Source organism: Acinonyx jubatus, chromosome B1 (assembly GCF_027475565.1).
Source record: "Acinonyx jubatus isolate Ajub_Pintada_27869175 chromosome B1, VMU_Ajub_asm_v1.0, whole genome shotgun sequence".
Lineage (NCBI taxonomy): Eukaryota > Metazoa > Chordata > Mammalia > Carnivora > Felidae > Acinonyx > Acinonyx jubatus.
This window is the reverse complement of record NC_069382.1, coordinates 79,483,644-79,507,056: the sequence shown is the minus strand read 5'-3', so window position 1 is coordinate 79,507,056 and position 23,413 is coordinate 79,483,644. Positions and strand designations below refer to the sequence as shown.

Genomic DNA, 23,413 nt, shown 5'->3' with positions numbered 1-23,413 from the left:
TAGCCAGGGAGATCCCAATCCCAGTTCCTGGGAAGGCATAAGGCACGTCTGCAGGAAGACCCGAGGCACATGATCTCTGCATGAAAAACACTGCCTCCTGCCTGTTCGAAAAGGCAAGGATCCAATAGCTGGGGGTGTTGTGCAGATGGGGTGGTCGTAATGCTTGTTTAAAAGATGTATATGGCGAATCATCTAAAAAATAGAAATGGTGAAGTGCTGTGACAGCGTAATGACTTACACCTGGGGACACGAACCCCCAAGTCCATAAAATCAAGTCTGAACAAAACTCAAGCAGTGTAGGATGAGTCTCCCCCTGCATGCTGGGCTCCTCCGCCAGGTCCTCTTGCTTGCCAGGAATCCTAGGATATTGGTGAAATGGATTCTCCTGCTGTGTCTGCTGGACCCCTGGGCAACAAGTCTAATTCACATCCAGCGAAAGGTAGCTGACTAACTGGCCCCATGCCAAGCTCTCCCTCTCGATGACCCCCCAAACCTTCGGGGAGGGGCTGGGGTAGGGATGGGGAAGGGTATTAAATAACAACACAGTAAAAGGTTCTGTACTTGCTTTCCTTACTTGAGCCCACCGGTGGGGACAGTGTGGCATTTCTTATGCTCCAGCAGCTGTTCAGGTGTCTTCATGAACTTGTGGCACACGTCACACTCAAACATCCGGGTGATAAGGTGTATCTGCAGGTGGCGCTCAAACATGTTCTTCGTCTTGCAGACAAAGTTGCAAAAAACGCATTCGAACCCTGAAAGGACGGGAGCTGGGTGTGCGGGTGCACATGGCAGAGGGACAGGAGTGGGACAGACATCTCACTGTTTCTCCTCCTCCCCTTTCAGGCACCGCGCCCAGCATCTTGGTGGTAAAAGGAGTTGAACATACAGCTCCAGAATCAATGCCACACTGCCCATCTACCCACCCTGTATTTGGATGCCACTAAAGCCAAAAGAAATACAAATTTTAGGCGACAGCATTACACTGTTCACAGGCCGAACATCTATTTTCCAACATCACTCCCCTCAAGGGCTGATTTGTAAGGCTGGGTCATCCTCCCAGACTGGGGAGGACTGCGCAGGCCCGCAACCTCCTCCCTTACCTTTCTCTGGCTTTTCCTCACTATTCAGTGAGGGCTGGCTCCCAGGCACAACAGAGATGACCAGCACGTTGTTTCCACTCTTGTTTTTCTGGGAGCTGTCTGAATCATCTTTGCTGTTGGCTGAATCACTCAGAGCTGAGAGGGAGGATGAAGAGGGGCTATTTGATTCACTGGGGGTCTTCCTGTCTTCTCCTGAAAACACAAACAAAACCCCCAAAGCCAGGTCTGTTATTTAGGAGATGGTGACCCTGAGATAACAGCAATTAGGGGTGGGGGAATTGGGCTTCATGGCTGCATCATCATTCAGGGAACACAAAGTGAGGCTTCTAGAGCTCTCCTAGTGCACCGACTGGGAGCTCAGGTCTCCGTCATCGATGGTGATGACACCTGTGGTGCTTGGGAACTCTCTCATGCTTTGAATGCATGATTTCATTGTATCTTCTCAAAAATCCAATGAGGCACAATGGTTACCATCCCCATTTTACAGATGAAGGAAGGGAGGCACAGTCAGGGCAACTTGGCCTAAGTCACATGCTAGGAAGTGGCAAAGCATAGATTTCAGTTGGCCCTACTCCAGGATCCATGCTCTTTATCAGTGCACTGGACTCTCCCTCAAGACCAGGAGTGAAGCGGTCAGTGGGCCATTAAAACCCAGTGTCAAGAGACTAATGCTTCCATTCAAGATGAAGTGTTAGGGACTGGATTTACCATCGCGACTGAAACAACTAGAACAAAACCAGACAAAATATATCAAACAAGAGTTTTTGTTTTTGTTTTCAAATAATCGTTTTTACAGCGTTGAACATCAGGCACTGAAGAGTGATCCCTGAGAGACAGGAAAGAAAAGAGGTGGCCTACTTCCTGCTTTAAGAGACTTTAGTCTCCAGGCTGCAGTGCCCATCAGTTTCACTGAATTGAGGAAACAGCACTGAGGGTCTGGGGAGATCAGTATGGCTAGACTTCACAGAGCAGGGTCTAGAGAGGGGAGGTTTCCCAGAGGGGAGAGAGCAGCACAGAGGAAGGACTCAAAGACCTACAGAGGGTCCCCCATGAGTATTCAGTGGAGTAGGGACCAAAGCACCTGTGTGAGAAAACTACCCAAGGCTGGAGAGAAAAAAAGGCTTAGAAAACAGTGAGTGCTGTTTCCACTAGCTAAATTTGAGAAACTCATAATTCCCAGGACACTCGGTGGGAAACTGAGGAAGATCTCTTAGTAATGGGTAGTAATCAGCCCTAGGTTGACCACTGCTCCAGACCTGCCTGACAAGTCACAAAAGCCAGACACAAAGGAATCATAGTTTCCAAGTAATTAACTGTACCCTAAAACAAAGGTCAAGAATGTTTATAGGAATATAAAATAACCAGTACCCAACAAGGCAAATCACAATATCTGACATCCAAATAAAGATTAGCAGGCATGCCAAGAAACAAGAAAACGCAACCTAAAATGGGGTAATCAATCAGTCAAAGCTGACCTAGAACTGACACAGTTGTTAAAATGCGCAGACAAGGACATAAGAACAGTTATTATAACTACATTCCAAATATTAAAAAAGTTAAATAGAGATGTGAAAGATATAAAAAAAAGATCCAAATCAAATTTCTAGAGAGAAATTTACAAAAATTACAATGTCTGAGATGAGAAATACGCTGGATGGGGTTACCAGCAATTTAGACATGGCAGAAGAAAAGATTAGTGGACCCTGAAGATAATAGCAATAGAAATTATCTGCAATGAAACAGAGAGAGAAAAGAATCATAAAAATGAAAAGAACATCAGTGAATTGTGGGATGCCTTCAGATAGCTTCATATAAGTTTAATTGGAGTCCCTGATTGGGTGGAAAGGGCAGTAAAATTTGAAAAGGCCAAAACTTTTCCAAACTTGAGAAAAACCATAAACCCACAGATCCAAGAGGCAAAATGAACCCTATGCATAAGAAAGCTGAAGAAATTGGGGAACTGGGGTGGTTCAGTCGGTTAAGTGTCCAACTCTTGACTCTTGATTTCGGCTCAGGTCATGATCCCAGGGTTTTGGGTTTGTCTCATGTTGGGCTCCACACTGGGTGTGGGGCCTGCTTGGGATTCCCTCTCTCCCATTCTCTCTGCCCCTCTTCCACTCACGTGTGCACCTCTCTCTCTCAAAAAAAAAAAAAAAAAAAAGATGAAATCTATATCAAGGGCTATCATAATCCCATTGCTCAACTAGTGATAAAGAAAAAATCCTACCGGCAGCCTGAGGAAGAAGGATACATTATGTGCAGAGAACAAAAATAAGGATGACAACAGATTTTTCACTGGAAACAATGCAAGTGAGAAGTAGTGGGGCACCATCTTTAAAGTGCTGAAAGGAACACCTGTCAATCTGAGATCTTGTACTCTGTGAAAAATATTTCAAAAATGAAACTTTCCTCCCCACCCCAAAAGCAGAAAGAATTCATCACCAGCAGACTAGAATTACAGAATATGTTAAAAGAAATTCTTCAGGCAGAAGGAAAATGACACCAAATGTAAAAACGGATCTACACAAAAGAATGAAGAGCATGCATTTACCCACGAGGGTAAATTGGTACTGAGGCAGCAAGACAATTGGTAATTTTAATGGTCTCAGTTTACCATTTTGTGTCATTTTAGATTATGAAATCGGGGTAAAAAAGTTTTTATTAAAATTTTTTTAACGTTTATTCATTTTTGAGAGACAGAGACAGGGTGAGCAGGGGAGGGGCAGAGAGAGAGGGAGACACAGAATCCGAAGCAGGCTCCAGGCTCTGAGCTGTCAGCACAGAGCCCGACACGAGGCTGGAACCCACGTGAGTTTTTCTTATATAAAACTCTTTGAGAGATCATAAAAGTAATTTTGTTAAAAATAATATAATAGAGAGTTTATAACATATATATAAATAAATGTATGACAGCAAAAGCATAAAGGCTAGGAGAGGGGACAGAGAACTATGTTATTGTAAGACTTACACTACCCATGAAATGGTTTATGACTTAAACGTGTACTGTAATAAATTAACAATGTACATTATAAACCCCAAAATAATTGGGGGGCTCTACACTGTTCACGGTTTAGGAGATTTGATATTGTTAAGCTGTCAGCTCTCCCCAAACATAATCAAAACAACCCCATCATTTTAGGTTAAGGTAGGTGATATAGGGAGACTGTGCTTCAGTAATCTAGTGATTGTAAACTCTAGAAACGAACTTTCTTTGTTAGAAGATTAAAAAATAAGTCATATATCGTATATAGGCACAAGAAGTCCAGAAGCAAACAAAGCTGTAATGGTGGTTACAGCTAGTGTGTGAAATTATTAGTGTTATGTTTATTTTATTTTATTCGATTTTCAAAATTGTCTAGAATGCCGTAAATTACTTGTCCAATTAAAAACAGGTTTTAAAAAGAGGAAGGAAAAAAAATATTTACCCTCCTACAGTGTTTCCAAGTCTTGTTCCTGGCAGAACTGAACTTGGTTCCTGGACAGACATGATGTGACCTCATTCATGGACCCCCAAGGAGGGGTGGAATATGCCTTGAAAGTATAGACCTCCTTTGGTACAAGGAAGGTATGTGAAAGCCAGCCCCGTCATTGGCGGTCTCTAATATGTGACCTAGGTTTAGTCACATTTTGTAGACAGAATATTTTCAGTGGGGGCCCTAAGTCTATTGCTTCACCAAATCCATCCTGTAAGATGGGTCTCTTTCACAGAATATTGCAAGTGATTATTTTAAATTAGTTTTTAGAATGAAAACATATGATTTTAATTACCATCTTTAACAACAGCTTTAAGTACCTTCAGGCTTAAGGCAGTGGGCAGAGCTGCCTAAATTAATCACTGTGTAAATACACAGGTGTCATGACAGCAACTCTGCGATTCGGCATAGGGAAACAGCCCAGCCCGCTCAACTTGTAATCCCTACCCCACACCGCTTCCTCTGCTCTCAGTCCTCCTCTCCCTTTGCTCTGTCTGTAGGGAGTGAGCTGGGGTGCCCTTGTCAACTCAGTCCACAGCTTGCTGTCATCCAAGGGGTCATTTACTTTCAGCAGCACAGAGATTCTTTTTTTTTTTTAAGTTTATTTATTTTGAGAGAGAGAGAGCACAGAGAGTAAGAGAGAAAGAATCCCAAGCAGGCTCTGTGCTGTTAGTGCAGAGCCCAATGTGGGGCTAAGTCTCATGAACCATGAGATCATGACCTGAGCTGAAATCAAGAGTTGGATGCTTAACCAACTGAGCCACTTGGGTACCCCAGCACAAGGATTCTTGGTGAATGATTCTCTGTACAGGCAATGCAACCTCATACGTGAGGACAGCCAGCTGAAGTGAACTTTAAAAAAACCTCGATATTTTAGGGGCGCCTGGGTGGCTCAGTTGGTTAATCGTCTGATTTCAGCTTAGGTCATGATTTCATGGTTTGTGGGTTCTAGCCCCGTGGTGGGCTCTGTGCCAACAGCTCAGAGCCTGGAGCCTGCTTTGGATTCTGTGTTTCCCTCTCTCTCTGTCCCTCCCCTGCTCACCCTCTGTCTCTGTCTCTCAAAAATTAATAAACGTTAAAAAAAATTTTAAATAAATTTTTTTAAAAACCTCAATTTCATAATCTAAAATGACACAAAATGATAAACTGCGACCATAAAAAATGGCCAATTGTCTTGCCACCTCAATATAACACCATTTTTGACATACCTCTTTTTTTTTAGAAGCATATCTATTTTAAAATCGTTGCTGTTAATTGCAAAGTAGTTAAGAATAAAGACTTTAGATCCAGAACACCTGAGTTTGAATGCCACCTGTTCCAATTAATAAGCTGAATGACTTAAGACAAGGTATTTAACTTAGTGCCTCAATGATCTCATCTTAAAAATGGGATCATATCGGCAGCCTCATACGTGTGTTGTGAGGGTTAAATGGGTTTTTATATATAAAGCACTAAGAACAATGCCTAGCTCATTGCAAGCATTACAGAAAAATGTATTATTTTTATTATAAAATATAACATATAATATTTATAAGTAATACTAACAACAATAATTAACACTTTGTATTTTCCCATGCTGTTTTATATACCTGGCACATAGTTGGCTCTCAAAAAATTTATGAAAATAATTATGAGTTAATGGTTTTAAATGACAGTATTATATATCCTTGGAGTAGACTTATCCTACATTACTTAAGTATTTCCTTAAAATTAAATTTTAAGTGAAAATTAATATTCCACTGGTTGATTTTTTTCTCCTAGGGACAGACTCCCAGAAGAAAGATGACTGACTTGCAGGTATTTTCAAACCTCTTGGTCTACACTACCTAAGTAGTTTTGAAAAGTTCTCCCACCCTGTAGGGTCATGGCCATCAGTATCAGCAGCATCTGGCAATCGTGGGTGACGCTGTAAAACACACTCCTCATGTGATACATGAAACATAAGCCACCCTTGAGTTTTAACTGGTGGCTAGTGAGGTTCCTTAGATGGAGTGGTTAGCCTTTATTTCTTTTATTATGTATGGACTGTTTATGCCCTTTGTAAATTCTGCACTTAGAGACCTAAAGTGTTTCTTACCAGTTTATATCAATTCTCTGTATAGTAAATATATAGCCTCTGTCATTTCAGGCTGGTTTTTGGGTTTTGTTTCCCATCTTTTCCTTTTCTTTGGCAAATAGAAGAAGATATTTTTATCCATCAAATCTCTTGATTCTTTTCCTTTGCCATTTTTTGTATCACTTAAGCTTTCACAAATCCTTCTCACTCTGGAAGTTTGATAAACATTCTATTTCCTTCAAGCTTTTCTAGGGCTGATTTGTTAAGGGGATTGTGTAAGTCTTCTGGTATTTATTTTGGTGTCGGTGTGAGGGTAAAGTATTGATGGTGGTATTTTCCAAAGAGCTATTCAGATTCCTCAGTGCTGTTACTGCAACATTTAAAAACTGCAGCACAATTTGCATTGATGAAATCAGAAGCAACCAGAGGGAATATTTTTCCCTTGCAGAGATCACTTCACTTCTGTAACAAGAAAGCATTGAGGATTTCTTAATGTACTGAAATAAAAGGCGTCCATTTCTATGTCAGGTAAATCAAATCAGAGGACAAGGCCCACAAAATGAGAGTCTTATGCCTGCTGGACATCTCCTGCACATTCAAAAGGTCAAGGAATGGACGGCCCAGAGAAGTTGAATGAGTTCCTACATTTGCAGCGTTATTTATGGTAACATCGGGTGTAGAACCAGAATCTAGAATTCAAAATGTGTTTTCCTCCATCCCAAGTACCTTCTTCCACATGGATTATATGCATAAGTCAGTAGACTCTCAGGGTTCGGTAAGGGGCACGTTTGAATAATTTTCTTGCTTAGAACACACAAATGTGTGTAGACGTGCTCGGGCACACATATTCATTCACCGGACGAATGTTTACTCCTCACTTGCACTGTGCAGGCACTGGTCTAGGTGCTTGGGAGACAGCAGCAACTTAGATAAGCTTCCTATTCTCAGGAATATATAGTATAATATGTATTACATAGTATATATACTGCTCTATATCATAACTTTGTAATTACACAGTTTATTAATTTGCAGATTTAGATGGGCATATCTTGGGTCAAATTCAAACACTTCAAAACAGCAACTAGATGCAAGAAACCCTCACTGTGGAACCATTAGCTTATAAAAAGGGTCAGCAAATTATAGTCCTTTGGCCAAATCTAGCCTCCCACTTTTGTAAATAAAGTTTTATTGGGACACTGCCAGGCCTGCTCAATTGTGTATTGTCTCGGCTACTTTCAGATTCCAATGGTAGAGCTGAATGTAGCGACAGAAACCGTATGGCCTGAAAGCCTAAAATATTCACTATTTGGCCCTTAAAAAAAAAAAAAAAAAAAACAAACAAAAACACTGTCTCCCTGGCTAAAAAAAAAAACAAAAAAACCCCAAAACTGTAAAATAGGTTATAACCTTATTCCCTAATAGCAGCAGTGTTACAGGCTTCTACTGTATTAAAAAAGCAACTTCTTTAATGCATTTCTTTCTGGCTCTCTGTGCCAACAAACAAGAATATTCTTTGCAGGTAGACAAGGAGCCCTACCACCTCAGAGGGAACAAGATCTCTGTGTTCCCTGTGGCAATGAGTGTGTTTGCATTGGTTACTTGTCAATGTGAAGTTTCCACCAATGACAATTAAGTGACTCTAAATCCAACGGCTTTCCAGCCATTTTGGTTTCTATGGTTTCTACGGCTTCCTTGAGGTGGGGTGATGGCAGAGGGGCTGTGGCCTGGGGAGGGAGGAGGAGGGTTCTCGACTGGGTTTAGGCATCCTTGGGGTGCAGAGGGTTAGAAGAATGGGAGAGTAACAGAAACGGGGGGGAAATATCTGAAAAGCCAGCAGAAATGGAAGAGAGTTTGGCCTTTCCCTCCACTGGCACTCCCGAGATGCTGAATTCAATTTGTCTTTGACATGGGCTTCCCAGCTCACCTGCTGCCCATGGTGCTAATGTGGTTATAGCGAGACAACCAACGGTAGAAATGGCACCTTCTCACCCGGCATAATGGCTCTCTGCAGACCTCCAAGTCATAGCTTCTCAACTTATGATAAAAGCAAGCTTTTATTGCTGTTGGCACCCTGGAACCAAAGCGGCCGGTAAAGCAAAGAGAGATCCGTCTCGGCTGAGCACAACTGTCAGGAACTTCCCCTTCTCAAATCCTTCAAGGGCCAACGATGTGAGGGGCTGACCCAACACCCAGCGTTGGCAGTTGGCAACATCAGCTCGTAATCTGTAAGCACCACACAACGCAGGGTGGGGGAGGCTCTTCCTCATTCTCATTTAATGACTCCACGCTGGTGTCATTTGTAACCATCACTTGTGAGAGGATAATTGCATGGTGGATTCAAAATGTTAACATCTTTAAGAATGGCAAGAGCCTTAAATGGAAGGAGACCACTGGCAAAGTCTTGGCTACACACAGCCTGGAGAGCGATCAGGCTGTTTGGGGAGAATCCGGTTTTCCGCCCCACCCCCCTCCCTGAGCAGACCTGGTATGTGTCAGGGCCGGAGTTTCACGGGACAGGAGCAGAGCCTGTTAAAGTATGTGCACACAGTGTCCTGGCACAGAGAACCACAAAGGTTCAAACCTCTGCCAAGGGTTGCTCGGACCTGTCAGAACAGCAGTGAGAATGGACTAGAATGGAAACTGTTCGGGCCCAAGCTTCTGGAGGCACATCCTAATTGCTGACTTTGGACAGAATGCCTCACCTCTGTGAAGCCTCCGTTTCCCCACCCCTATAGCACGGGAACAGCAGCATCGGCCTCAGAGGCCTACGAGGCTTAAATGAGATCCAGCATGTGAAGACACAAGGGGAAGAGCATCACGAGAGCCCGATGGCTGCTACCTAGGATGACGACACCTAGGGTGAGGACAAGCCAATGGCTCAGCACCTCACAACTGCATCTGAACGTGTGGGTCTTTCAGATCAGCGAGGCCCAAGCTGTGCCAGGCAATGTCAGGATGGCCACTGGGCACTGTGGCTCCGAGACCCTGGGAAAGTCCTCCCTTCTGAGGAAGGGAATGTCAGTGTCGCAGGGTGATGAGGACGCTTCTGCCAGGTGGGCATGCATGCTGGCAGGTTGGGGGATGGAGGAGAGAAGGACCGACAGTATTGGTCACCTGTGTGCTTGGTGCCAATGTGAGCCTTTATCTCTGCTTCCTCCATGGTGACAAAGTCACAGGCGGTGCAGCAGATGGAAAACATCCATTGCTCCTTGTCCACGTGGAGTGACATGTGGCTGACAAACTGGACATTGAGCTCGGTCTCAAATCCACACACGTGACAGCTGTATGAGGGGACGAAAGAAAAGAAGGGGAGAGAGAAGAGTGATACTTTGTGGCACACTCAGAAAACTGGACTTTGACACGTGCTTTTCTTCCCACCAAAAGGTTTTTTGCATTAGAAAATTATTCTACTTGGGGCGCCTGGGTGGCTCGGTCGGTTAAGCATCCGTCTTTGGCTCAGGTCATGATCTCACGGTTCAGGGGTTTGAGCCCCATGTGGGGCTCTGTGCTGACAGCTCGGAGCCTGGAGCCTGCTTTGGATTCTGTGTCTCCCTCCCTCTCTCTGCCCTTCCCCTGCTCATGCTCTCTCTCTCTCTCTCTCTCTCTCTCTCTCTCTCTGTCTCTCAAAAATAAACATTACCAAAAAAAATTAAAAAAAAAAAAGAAAATTCTTCTGCTTTCTGGGATGCCTCTGAAGTGGTCACCGTGCCAAATGGATTAAGTGTCAGCATAATGTAACAATCCCATACATGCTATAATGATGCTGAATAATCATACAGTTAATTAAAAATTACAGGTTCCAGATGCCGCACATCACCTTACTGATTCCTGTGGGCAAAGAGATGTGGTGCAGCCTTGCCAAGATATTAGCGGTGTGGATACACTGATCAATTCAGAGCACCCCGCATGCCCAGCGAGCCTCTCTCTGGCTCTGGAAACCTTCCGTGTAGGAAGGAAGGCACATGCAGGTCATCAGATCACACTGCCAGCAGGAGCAATTCCTGTCTGTGACAGCTGCTGATAGAAGTCACCGTCCATGGAGATATTTTGTGCAAAAGCAAGTGTCTACCAATCTGTATGGTCTACCTCTTGGGCACAATTCTGAGACTTGGGATTTCACTGCAACCAAACCAAATATTGATTCATGGTCAAATATGAAAGGGAAACATGAAATTCCAGGCACTGAAGACAATACAACCAGGGGCAAATATGCAATGCCTTCAAGGCTATTTCCTCAGAGTTCTCAGATTTATTTTCCCTGGTCTTTTTCTCCTTAGGACGGTTCCCAGGAAGTAGCAAGGTGCTCAGTTACAAAGGTTGGGAGCTTTCCAGCTGCACAAATCGAGAAGCTACCCCGGAGCCCTGTCACTCCCTGGAGCTCCACCCCAGAGAGCTACCTCCAAGACCATTTCCCTTTCAATTACTTCTATCAGGGGCATCCAAGCCAAGAGAGGAGTCAGCGTGGCTGGTGGGTCCAGTGTAAACAAAGCAAGTATTAAAATGAAGGTCAGCACTATGACTAAGAGGTACCTCATCACATATGCCCTAGCACCCAGGTGGGGAGTGTTCTAGAAAGTTGGGGAAGGCTGGGCCAGTTCCACTCACAGCTCACCTGTAATAATAAGGGTGCTTCTTCCCATCACTGCCTTCAGAGGTGACGGCGCTGACAATGTCCTCAGTGTCCGTACTCACCAGCTTCACCGAATGGACGGTCAGGTGCTGGTTCAGGTTCGCACGGCACTTAGCAGCATAGGGGCACAAGTGGCATTTGTATTTTCTTTCCTCTGGGGAGAAGAAACAGGAAAAAAACCCCAAACTGCTCTCAAAAATGAAAACCCAACACCTGCAGGAGACCACTTAGAGCTGTCATGGCAAGGAAGGTTCAGATCTCATTTCAAATGGGGACAAAGGGAACACCTTGGGATTATAAATATCTAAAAGTCTTCATCCGGGAGGTCACTGCTGTATCAGTACTTAGATAGAAGAAAGTCCCAGGGCAGCCGGACCATCTGCTTTTTCCTAGACATCCACAGGTCCCTCTTCCTGATAAGGGGAGCCCCGCAGGGGCTAAATGAATGTGTGTGTGTGTGTGTGTGTGTGTGTGTGTGCATGCACACCTGCCATGCGTCAGCCGAGGGTGGGTGCTTAGCTGGGGAAAGGGGAGTGGAGCACAGCATTCCTGGGTCTGGTGTAAGAGAAGCCCCATCATGTTCCCTAAGCTCCAGGCCTGGGTCAGCCAAGAAATAAAAACTCATGAAATTAAAGGGGGAGAAAAATGACTCATGTGAAGTAATATGATGGGAGATGTTCATATTACATAAATAGAACTAAAAGCTGCAATTAATTTCTTAATGAAAACCCTCTCCTAAAACTGACAATGTTTCAGGACTCTTTCCAGAGTGGCATTCTGAATTCATTCAATTAATCAAGCAAATTATAGTAGAAGGAGCAGGCTGGCTTTCACTGTGCAGATAAAGGGAATGGACGATAGTGGAAAAAAGCAAAGAGCAAACTCATTTTCCATCCTTACTTCTTACTTTGTCTCACTGGGCTTGCCCTTAAAAAATACCTGTCTTACCACTTCACAGCAGAGAATAAGGAAAAAAGTTCTTCCCCAACCAAATGCAAGCCATCATCATTGTCACTGTAGATGGTCCCCACATCTGTCCTGCCGGTGGCCTGGGGCTTGGCGGGGCCAGGGGAGGAACCCGGCCATACAGATAAAATATAGCCCTTCCTTTTGGGGGCGAAGGAACTTATTCTTGCCAAATTGATTAAGTTACTATTTATTCCTCCTTTATCCTTTCTTAATTTGGTTGCCGTCCCTTTTGCAATGCGCAGAACCAACCACATTTCTCTACTATTATATGAAGATAAAGATAGCAACTGTTTCTCCACAAGCTGCTCTGTCCCTCTGCTGCTCCCATTTCCCACAAAAAGATGGAACCAGTAACGTGGGTGCAGCCCCCATCGCCTGCACCCTCCAGGTGAGAGCAATGCATTTCTCAGAATTCAGGAACCTTACCTGGATACACTTACATGTGTATCTTTTCTCATCAAGCCTACTTTCAATACAAAGAAAAACCCTTTCCGGGGCCTTTTTGAACATGCCAGCTAAAATGGTTTGAAGGGCCAGGATAAAAACATTTCCACCACTTCCAGTGAGAATTGTCTTAGACAAAGTCAGCTTCTTGACAGTAGAGAGGCTGGTGATCCAGAGTGCAGACGGCCTAGGAGCGAGGCCTTGACTCACCTGTGTGCAGCGAGAGATGTCGGGACAACGTCTGCTGTCGGCCAAACACTTTCCCACACACATCACAGGGAAAAAGCTGGTCATTGAATTTCCAGGATGGCAATCCGTTTCCTGCCTCTAGTACTATCTTTTCTGTTTCTGGGCCAAAAGAGCAAAGCATCATGAGGGATAGACAAGGCATCGTGAACAAGCTGCATTTTAGTCAATATCCAGCAGGACGTTAGCAGGGGATTCCTTCTGAACAACGTGGCTGATAACTGCAGAGAAGTCCCAGTTAACCTCTGGCCTTCATGCTCACTTCTTGTTTCTAAGAAGCTATTCCTGAAAGTTGTGGTAGCAAATGATGCCACTTCTAGTCAACTCTCTGGTGTTTTCCCTCCCTATCATTAAAGGTCAGCCAACCAGACCCTGAGTGGGTTGACAGCATGGTTTAGCGCTATGCCCAGTATACAGTTGGTACTCAATATTTGCTGAGTGACTAGTTGAGTTGCACGCTAGAACTCCAGACATGTACGCTCTTGCCACAAGACGGTAAGTAAACAATCTCCGATTCTTACTGAATTGGTAGGAATCTGACGGTAAGTAAAGAATCTCAGATTCTGATGTGAAAACGAATGGTTGGATCCCTTGAAAGGACATACACGTTCACTGTTCTTTATAGAGAAAAGTTTTGCCCTGTGTTCTGGGTTGTGTAAAGTCCTTCATGAGGAACTTCATGTTTCACAGGCTCAGTGATGACAACTGCACACTATTTGCTGTGGTCTGATGTTTGTGTCACGCCCTCCCCCCATTCATATGTTGGGATCCTAGAGCCCAAGGTGATGGTATTGGGAGGTACCACCCCCAGGAGCTGACTGGGTCATGAGGGTGGAGCCTCAGGAATGGGATTAGTGCTCTTATAAAAGAGATCCCAGAGAACTCTCTTGCCTGTTTCGCCTTGTGAAGACACAGCGAGAAGTGGGCAGTCCGGGCCCTTACTCGACCATGCTGGCCCTTGACTTCACACGTCTGGACTGCGGAAGCATGAACAGTACATTTCTGTCGTTATTATAAGCTAGCCTGCCTGAGGGATTTTGTTACAGCAGCCCAAATGGACTCAGACACTACTCCACATAAAATTCCCTAAGGCAGTAATGTACCACTAGCGTTTCCCCAAAGGTCTCATCCTATTAGGAAAAATGGTGAGATCGCCGGTTATCTGCACATACTTCACAGTCATGACTGAGATGTGTGGACACCAATACATCCTCTGGTCCTCTTAAAAAAAAAAAAAGGTTTCACTTTCCCATCATCATCCATAGGAATACGTCTGATTTTTTCATCCACGTTTCTTCTCCCTAAACTGTAACGGTTTGTACAAGCATTATTTCTACAGTAATAAAAGGAGCCAGGCGACAGAATAGTAAAGAGCGAAGGGGACGAGTCAACGAGAATGCTTTTCTTAGGCCTCACTCTGAAGAACAAGACAATTTACGTAGTTGGTGTCTTGTCCACTACCTCAGTAAATTATCGTGAACCTTTTTAAAACATTGCTTTTTAAAGTATTACTTTATAGAACTGGATACCAAGTGGTGAGAATTAAATGGCGGAGAGAACTTTTTTGTAAGATCCGTGCAGATGAAAATGCTCAGACCACCGGACAGAGAGACATCAGAAGAAAGGACTTTATTTCACGCAATTTGGTTAAAACTGCTTCCCGAGTATGGGCTTCCACCTGTATTTGGGTGAGTCAGCAGGATGGGTTTTTGTTTGAGTGCAGATCTGTCAGACAGTGGAATCTAAGGAAAAGAAGAAACAAACACGTGTGTGTCCGGGGGAGGGGGAGGGGATGAGGTGGAATCACAGTCACGTTTGCTCTGAGGCACCTGCCAGCAATCCCAACACTGATAAGGCACATTTATTGATTTATCTGTGTTTGCTAAAACACAGCTTTTGGGGCCTCAGGGAGAACAGCTAGTCTTATTAAAGCAGGGAGGTGCGACTAAAACCCTCTGGGGGAAGGAGGCGGAATTGTGGGGGGGAGGGAAGGTGAAAAGGGAGGTGCTGGCCACTGAGCTGTTGAGGACACAAGAACCACTCTCAGATGACTGTCCTTGAGCCCAAGCAGTGGGCATTTCGGCCACACGGCGATGAGAGGGTATTTCAGTAGCTCCTTTTAAGTATGTAATCAAAATGGTGCTTCGAAGGAGGGCAACGGTAATAATTATAAGAAGAGGTCAAGAGGGTACAGGGTCTTCGAATACCTTCACAACAAGAATGAATTAATTGGGTCACATACCAAACAAGGAGATGCAATCAAAACTAAAGAAGTCTCTTAATGAGTCTTTTAAGTATTAGTCACACACTCGAGAAGCTGAGCATCATATGAAGTCCAATTTCCTCCACTGGCCTTAGAAAACTATTGAAACTATGAATACTTGCTTCAGCCAAGCAGGAAAAAAAAACCCACAGTCGCGGTGAAGCAGCCAGAGCCATCAGAAGCCGTCCACCTCTGGTACCCTAGGCCTTGACTAGGGATCACCTGCTTTCCCTGCTCGCTTGCTGTCTGCATTTAGTTTATTTTAAGATGTTAGGTGAAAGACAACTTCCCCACAGTGTTGTTGTTGTTTTTTAATATTTATTTTATTTTTGAGAGAGAGGGGGAGACAGAGCACGAGTGGAAGAGGGGCAGAGAGACAGGGAGACACAGAATCTGAAGCGGGCTCCAGGCTCCGAGCTGTCAGCACAGAGCCCGATGCGGGGTCTGAACTCAAGAACTGCGCGATCACAACGTGAGCCGAGGTCGGACGCATAACGGACCGAGCCACCCAGGCGCCCCACTGCTGTCTGCATTTACAGCGGCCACCCATTTTCATTTCACAGGCAGGAACAGGGCAACCACAGGCCCTTTGCAGCTGGCCTTGAACACAACTTGGAAATCACAGCTGGGTGAGGCTGGGGAGTGGAGGGCAGTGCGAAGGGGAGCATTGTTTTGACACAAGAAGCACTAAGGTAATGGGCCTGCTCCTCTCCTCACAGAACTGTCATGGAGCTGAAAGGGAGCTCAGCGGATGCTGCGTTCTTCCACGTGTCCTGTGCATGGCGCCATTCAAATGCCACCCGAGAAACTGCAGAATCTTTTTTGATTCCTCCCTCCTTCCCTCTCTTTCGGCACATCCAGTCGGTCACCAAAAACTGTCCATCTACTTCTAGACTGAGATCTGAATGTGATGGGCACCTAGCAAGTGCCATGAAAATGTCCATGGCCTGCCTCTCTGAAGCACGACTGGCCCCCATTGCCACTGACAGTTATCAACTGCAGCCGCAGGCTCTCGAGGGGAATGCCCGATCAGGGCAGCACCTTCTGTCTGTTCTTGATGATCGACCATTACCAAAAATATTTTAAAATCATTAAATTTATTTAATAAATATTTTATAAAAGAAATATACATAAAGAAATATTTATAAAACCTGATATACAGGCCTGTCCTAGCCTCTATGAATTAGCAATAGTGACTGTAACCCTACATTAGGGAAAACACTGGGCGGTGGGCAAGCTTTGCGATTCATAGACTCAGACACCGTGCTTTCTCGCTGTCGTGGGGCCCGAATGAATTGGGCTGTCCTTGTGGTCACAGGCCACAGGTTTATTTTTTATTTTAATTTTTTTAAATGTTTATTTGTTTTTGAGACAGAGAAAGACAGAGCATGAACAGGGGAGCGTCAGAGAGTGGGAGACACAGAATGTGAAGCAGGCTCCAGGCTCCAAGCTGTCAGCACAGAGCCCGATGCAGGGCTCGAACCCACCAAGCCTGAGATCATGACCTGAGCTGAAGTCGGATGCTTAACCGACTGAGCCACCCAGGCGCCCCCACAGGCTACAGGTTAAAAAGATTTCATGTTCCAATTTGTGTGTGTGCATGGACAACACCGTGGAAGCTAAGTTTGATATATTTTTATGAAAAATGTTTCTATTATTTGATTTGTTTAAAAAAAAAAAACTTTGGAAACAAACCAACAAAGATCTCAAAGATCTTTCTGGGACCGCACTGCCTGAACGGAGTTATCATCTCTCACCGGGATTGTTGCAAAGCCTCCCGAACAGCCTCTCTATTCCACTCGTCCCCCGTCACTGGTTCCAAAATGGTCTTTTGGAGGCACAGATCTGATCCGTCTTGTCCTGGACTGCAATGGCCCCTCCAGGCCAGACTCCTTCGTGTGCCTTCTGAAGAGCTTCACAACCCTTGCAATCCTTCTCCAACCACCTTTCACCTTCAGCTCCCCATGTCACCCCCAACCACCCAAACATTCGGCAGAGCGAGCTACGTGCCCTTTTGGAAAACTAACCAGTCCCTTTTAGGTCGTCAATGCTTTTGAATCAAGTGCACCTGCATCAGAAGCTATTCCCCATCCCAGCCCTTCTTCTGCCCAGCAGTCGGGCTCATTTTCAAGCACTATCCAGATTTCATCTCCTTGGTAAAGCCTTCCTCAATTCCCCAGGCAGAATTAGTCATTTCCTCTTCTCTGTCCCAAAGCACCTTTATGAATACTTTCATTGCACCACCTTACCTATTATATTGTTTGCATATCTTCTATATTACATATATCTTTTTCATATAAAGCAGCCAGTGAGTCCAATATGCAGCAGCACTCTATAAATGTGTTCCCTGGTCTCCCTTCTCTATGAGAATGTGAGTCACTGAGGGGAAGGGTTTCTACATGATTTACTTCTGTATCTGCAGCATTAGCACTGCCTGACACATAACCAGTGTATATGGTATACACGTGTTGAATATATGAATGACTGAATGAATCTTTTTTTTTAATGTTTATTTATTTTTGAGACAGAGAGAGACAGAGCATGAACGGGGGAGGGTCAGAGAGAGAGGGAGACACAGAATCTGAGGCAGGCTCCAGGCTCCGAGCTGTCAGCACAGAGCCCGACGCGGGGCTCGAACTCACAGACCGTGAGATTATGACCTGAGCCGAAGTCGGGGGCTCAACCGACTGAGCCACCCAGGCGCCCCTGAATGAGTGTTTTTCTAGAGAGAGCGTGTGCGAGAGTGTGGGAGTGCATGCACACACGTAAGTTGGTAAGGGACGGAGAGAGAGAGAGAGAGAGAGGAGAGGGAGAGAGAATCTTAAGCAGGCTCTATGCCCAACATGGAGCCAGACATGGGGCTTGATCTCACAAATTGTGACATCATGACCTGAGCTGAAAACAAGTCAGAAGCTTAACCGAGAGAGCCATTCAGGCGCCCCTGAAGAATCTAAGTGAGGTCGGGAATAAACACTATTCTTATTTCATACTGGGAAAGACTGAGGTTTAGAGAGAGCCTTAGTTAATAAGGTTTATGGCCAATTCAGGGTAAAAATAAGGCTACTTGCCTTTTGAATGTGTTTCAACTCAATCCAAGGACTGTGATTTAAGGTTTCTATCAGTGGAAACATCTACGTTTCTGAGCCATACCCCAAAGGTTCTGTATCCTTACTTCCTCCCAGTAACAATAAGCCAGAAGATTATTCTCTTTGAGATAAAGTTTTTGGCAGACATTGTTTATCAGTTAGCTCAAAACTCATTCTCAACTTTCTTTCTCCCCTGCCTATTTCACTATAGAGGCAGCTGGGGCAGCCACGCACAAAAGTTCTAGGCAGTGAGAATGCTTTTGCTTTCCCCATCAAAGAGAAGATATCCTTGGTGTTGGTCCTCTTCTCTTTTTTCTTGGCTTGATCACAGAGGAAATGCCTGGATATGGCAGCCATTTTGTGAATAAGAAGCATGAGGCTAAAAGCCAACCTGCTAAGGACAGAGGAATGGAAACGCGGGAAAAGTCTGGGTCTTTGATGGCATCTTCTAGTACTTGAATGACTGGCAGCAACCGCCCACCTATGGACTTCTTGTTTTGTGAAGAAACTAAGCCTGTTTGTTTCAACCATTATTAGTTGGGTCTTCTATTACTTATGACATTCTTTTTTTTTTTTTAATTTTTAATGTTTGTTTATTTTTTAGAGAGAGAGATAAACGGAGCGCAAGTGGGGGAAGGACAGAGAGGGAGACACAGAATCTGAAGCAGGCTCCAGGCTCTGAGCTGTCTGCACAGAACCCAATGTGGGGCTCAATCTCACAGACTGTGAGATCATGACCTGAGCCAAAGTCAGCCGTTTAACCGACTAAGCCACCCAGGTGCCCCTACTTATGACATTCTTAACTGAAGTCCCCTCCCATGATTCCTCTTGGTCTTAGTACTTTGAATGTTAGGTTCTGGCCTTTGACGAACTTTGTTCTAAAGCCCCAGCACCCTATGGAGAATTGCATGTTCATTATCAACAGCAACAAGTGTACAGGCAGCTGATCACACATCCACCTTAATTATCTTTTGTTCTGATAAAAAACAAAACTTAAAGTTTCTTTTAGATTAGTAAGGAATTTCCTTTTTAAAAACTTTTTTTTTATTGAAGCGTAACATTTAACAGATAACAGCAACTGCTTTTAAACTGTTCCATAGTCATGAAACAGTTTGGAATGTAGGTTTATTGACCAAATGTTTTGCTCTTCATCTTTATTCCCATGTCCCTTAGCATTTGTTTCATTATTTTAAGTAGCTATGAATAATGATTTTATTTCTTTTATAACAAAATACTCATCTAATAATATCTTTTTTAGCCACAGCCTCAGAGGATTTCATTTCCTACAAAGCAGTTTCTGTCTCTTCATAGTCTTAAGCTCAGATTCCTAGGAAAGCCATTAATTGTTTCCACAAATTCCTGACTACTCAGTATTATCTGATCTGATGCTTTTCTCTCTACTTTCCCACCTGTGGTTTTGGTCCTGAATGTCATTTGGGGCTTTCCCTATTCCTTAAACAGGTTTTTGTTTTATTTATTTATTTATTTATTTATTTATTTATTTATTTATTTTTAAATGCTTTTATTTATTTTTGAGACAGAGAGAGACAGAGCATGAGCAGGGGAGGGGCAGAGAGAGACAGAGAGGGAGACACACAATCCGAAGCAGGCTCCAGGCTCTGAGCTGTCAGCACAGAGTCTGATGCGGGGCTCGAACTCACGGACTAGGAGATCATGACCTGAGCTGAAGTTGGACGCTAAACCAATTGAGCCACACAGGCGCCCCAGGTTTTTGTTTCATATGAAGTAAATGTATACAGGAACAAGCACCTTTATCCCCATGGTGCAGCTGGAAAAACAGGAACTGAGTGAAAGGAGAGTCACTATCTTAGCGGTCCCCATACTCTCAGCTCTTCCCTTATACAGTGAACTGTGGTTCCCTCATTCATAATGAGGAGGCCTAATGGCCAAAAGACAGTATGCCAAACTGTGCCTCTTATAACTTAATGATCCAAGGAGACAGATTTCATTTCATACACGGGCCCTGAGAAGATGAACCCCAGCAAGTGTTTCTCCAAAAAATTTCCATGAAATAAACCAGTTGGTAGAATCTGGGAGGGAGCTTGACAGACCTGCAGAACACTAAATCCAGTAGAAAACTCAGATTCCTTTGAATCCATCTTTCATTTCCATGAGGAAGAAACCAAGGCTGGATTCCAGGCCCTCTCTCACCCCAGCACCCCCCACAACTTGTACAGGGTTGAATACCAGAATCAAGGGTTCCCTGGTAATGAAGGCTCCATCTTGCCCCAAATCGCAGTTCGGGAGGAACCTTAAGGATCCTCTCCTTCAATGTTCTCTTCTTACTTACAAGGAAACTGAGGCCCAGAGAAATGGAGTAATTGCCCTAGGTAACCTGGCTCATGACTCTGGGAGAGCAGAGACTTCAGACCCACGGTCCCACTGAAGCTCCTCCAAGCTTTGTGGGATTAATGCCAAAGTCTACAGCAAACAAGGAAGGGGTTTTTCTTCTCCTGTTCTTTGGCTCTGAGTTTAATATTCTTGGTTACAAGTGGACATGTGCAGATTTAGCAACAATTCACAGACACTAGGATTTCCATCCATTTTTCTTCTTGAAAGTAGCAGCCTAGAATATTTCCAGCCGCAGAGAAGTTAGAAACTGTAGTATGTCAAGAGTCAGAATAAAGAAGGAACAAGAGGAAGATTAAATAGGAAAATCCTAAAAGTCAATCCTCTCTGAGGTAAACTGGTCGTTACCAAAGAAAATTCCCTTGGACATTTCATTGACATTTGGGGAGTTTTTGGCAAAAAACAAAAAAAACCCTGCCCCGAAACCCAAAATCAAAAATAGAATAAGCAGAGCAAAGGAAAGGAGTTGAGTTTAATTCTTTTCCATTTTAACACCATTTAACCCCCGACTGGCATTTGTGCATTTGCTGTGTGAGGAATCCCTGCATCTCCTGCCCAAACAATGGTCTCAAAGAACCATCTCTCAACCTGATTTTGGCAAGAGACATGCGGAGAGGGAAGGCTTTATTTGGTTAAAGTTGTAAACAAAAGATTGGCCAAAATGTGACCTCAACGCATAAATAACTGTCCAGATTGACTAACGCTGCGTGGCTGCTGCATGAGGAAGAGGCTCGGGGCCGCCTGGGTTTTCCATTATGACAGATGGTATTTTGATCATTTCTTTCTTTCATCGTCTAGCCTGGAACTTCAAGGCCTTTGTCAACTTTAATTCTGAAATCCTGTGCCTTTACGGTCAGTACCGTAGGTACTGGATAGGTTAAAACCCACCAGGTCATTTCCAGGCAGGCCATGTGATTTTCTGGTTAGATCCCACCCCTACTGGCTCCATTCTTTGGTGTCACGGGCTCTGCAGGCCACTGCTTAGAACAAGCTGCTGCCTTCTGAGGGCAGCCTGTGATTTAAGGGGTCAGCTGTGGTTAAAGACTTTTGGGGGCTTGACATTTATGCTCTAGTGTGTAGTTCTTCTATAGTCTTATTTTTTTCTTTTTTCTTTTTGAGGATCACTTCAACTTAGGGTAACTCAGCAGGTCCTCCCAGATCTGTTAGGCTCCCTAGGAACTCCTCTCTGCAAGTCTTGGTGTGACCAAATCCCTTTTAAGGACCACTTCAAACACTCTCCCAAAACACAGGATTTTCTGCTGGTCAAGACGTCAATGCGTGAACAGCTAAGAAGCAGAATGTAGTGATAGTTTTAGTCACTCTGTGTCCAATTAAAAACACCAAGTTGAGATATTTAGGCATAAGAGTTCACAGGCTTTATCTTCTGTAGACTCATTTCAAATTTTAATGCTTAACAAACTTAGGAGGGTCCATGCACAGGCCCTGGGAAGATGAAACCCATCAAGCATTTCTCCAAAACTTTCCATGAAATAAACCCAGTTGGTAGAATTTCGAGGGAGCTCTACCAAACTCTATTCAACAGAACATTCGGTCAAGTAGAGGACTCAGACTCCTTTGAATCCAACTTTTTCATTTCCATGAGGAAGGAACCAAGGTATAGATTCCAGGCTTCTCCTATTCCAGGGCACCCCACAACTTGTACAGGGTTGAGTACCAGAATCCATGTTTCCCTAGTAACAAAGGCTCCATTCTGCCCCAAATCTTAGTTCAGGGAGGAACTTTCAGGAACCTCTCCTTCAATGTTCTCTTCTTACATATAAAGAAACTGAGGCCCAAAGTACTTAAGCAATTGCCCACAGTCTCATTCAGGCTCCTTTCAGCCTTAAGAAATCAATGCAAAGTCTATAAACAAGAATGGTCTGTGAAATTGGTTCTTAGTAAACATCCTGGTATTAACCCAGAAAAATTTGGGTAACATTTTTTGCTTAGTGCTAGGCAACAGTTCGCCTCAACAAATCCTTACTGGTTGACTTGTAATCTGTTAAACTGGTAAAGAATCATAAATGTTTTCTAGGTGTGTGTGTGTGTGTGTGTGTGTGTGTGTGCGCGCGTGCGCACGTGTTTTAATGCAGGTCATTTTAAGTCAATAGAAGAAAACTGGACCTTGATCCCTCTGGTAATAGAAAATGGTTAGGACTTGGTACTCCTAATTCCAGTGAGGCCAATCACACAGATCTTGAGCACTTCAGGGAACTTCTCCAAGCATCCAAACATAGAGCATCACTGTCAGCATCTAGGCCTACTGATGTCTGTCACCTCTAATTTAGCCTTAAAAAAAGGTTTGGATGTTGCTTCTACATTTCCACCCTACTTGTATTTCCAAGATCAGTGGGTCGGCAATAAATGCTTATTGAATAAATGAGACAGTCATATCACCAAGATCGTAATTGTTGAACTAAGTGGCAACCTCATTCTACATTGCAACATGAAAGCAAACTGACAATATTGATTCAGGAGTCACATCTAAAGGACTTTGGCTGTTATCTTGTCAATTACATAGATCAGTGACCATCTCCCTTCTTAATGATGATAGTAGGACCTAACAGAATGTCCCAACATTGAGGACATTTATAAATCTTTGTAGGAAAACCATCAGGCCTAGGAGCTATGCCCTTCTTGCGGCTTTGTAACAGGCCTTGCTAATTGCTTATGTAATATCTAACAGAGCTGCAATTATTTTTTTTAGGGTCGTTATGTGCCCAGTTAGAAATATGCCCTTCCCTTCCCAGCCTCCATTGCAGTTAGGGGCTAGTCA

At 44.1% G+C, this 23,413-nt stretch overlaps 1 protein-coding gene across 9 annotated transcripts in view; it reads right to left on the bottom strand.

Moving 5' to 3' along the window:
* Window positions 1-23,413, bottom strand: part of ZNF827 (zinc finger protein 827) — a 173,217-nt gene that overhangs the window by 7,003 nt on the left and 142,801 nt on the right. For 7 of the 9 annotated variants that reach the window (XM_027066848.2, XM_053216902.1, XM_053216901.1 and 4 more), the window contains 5 exons: window positions 12,883-13,020; window positions 11,242-11,413; window positions 9,744-9,910; window positions 1,101-1,292; window positions 575-752 (listed from right to left, as the gene is read on the bottom strand). In XM_027066848.2, the coding sequence (XP_026922649.1) occupies window positions 575-752; window positions 1,101-1,292; window positions 9,744-9,910; window positions 11,242-11,413; window positions 12,883-13,020 (847 nt within the window). Of the gene's footprint in view, window positions 1-561; window positions 753-1,100; window positions 1,293-9,743; window positions 9,911-11,241; window positions 11,414-12,882; window positions 13,021-23,413 lie in introns of all 9 variants that reach the window. The other 2 variants (XM_053216908.1, XM_053216907.1) reach the window with 1 other exon arrangement.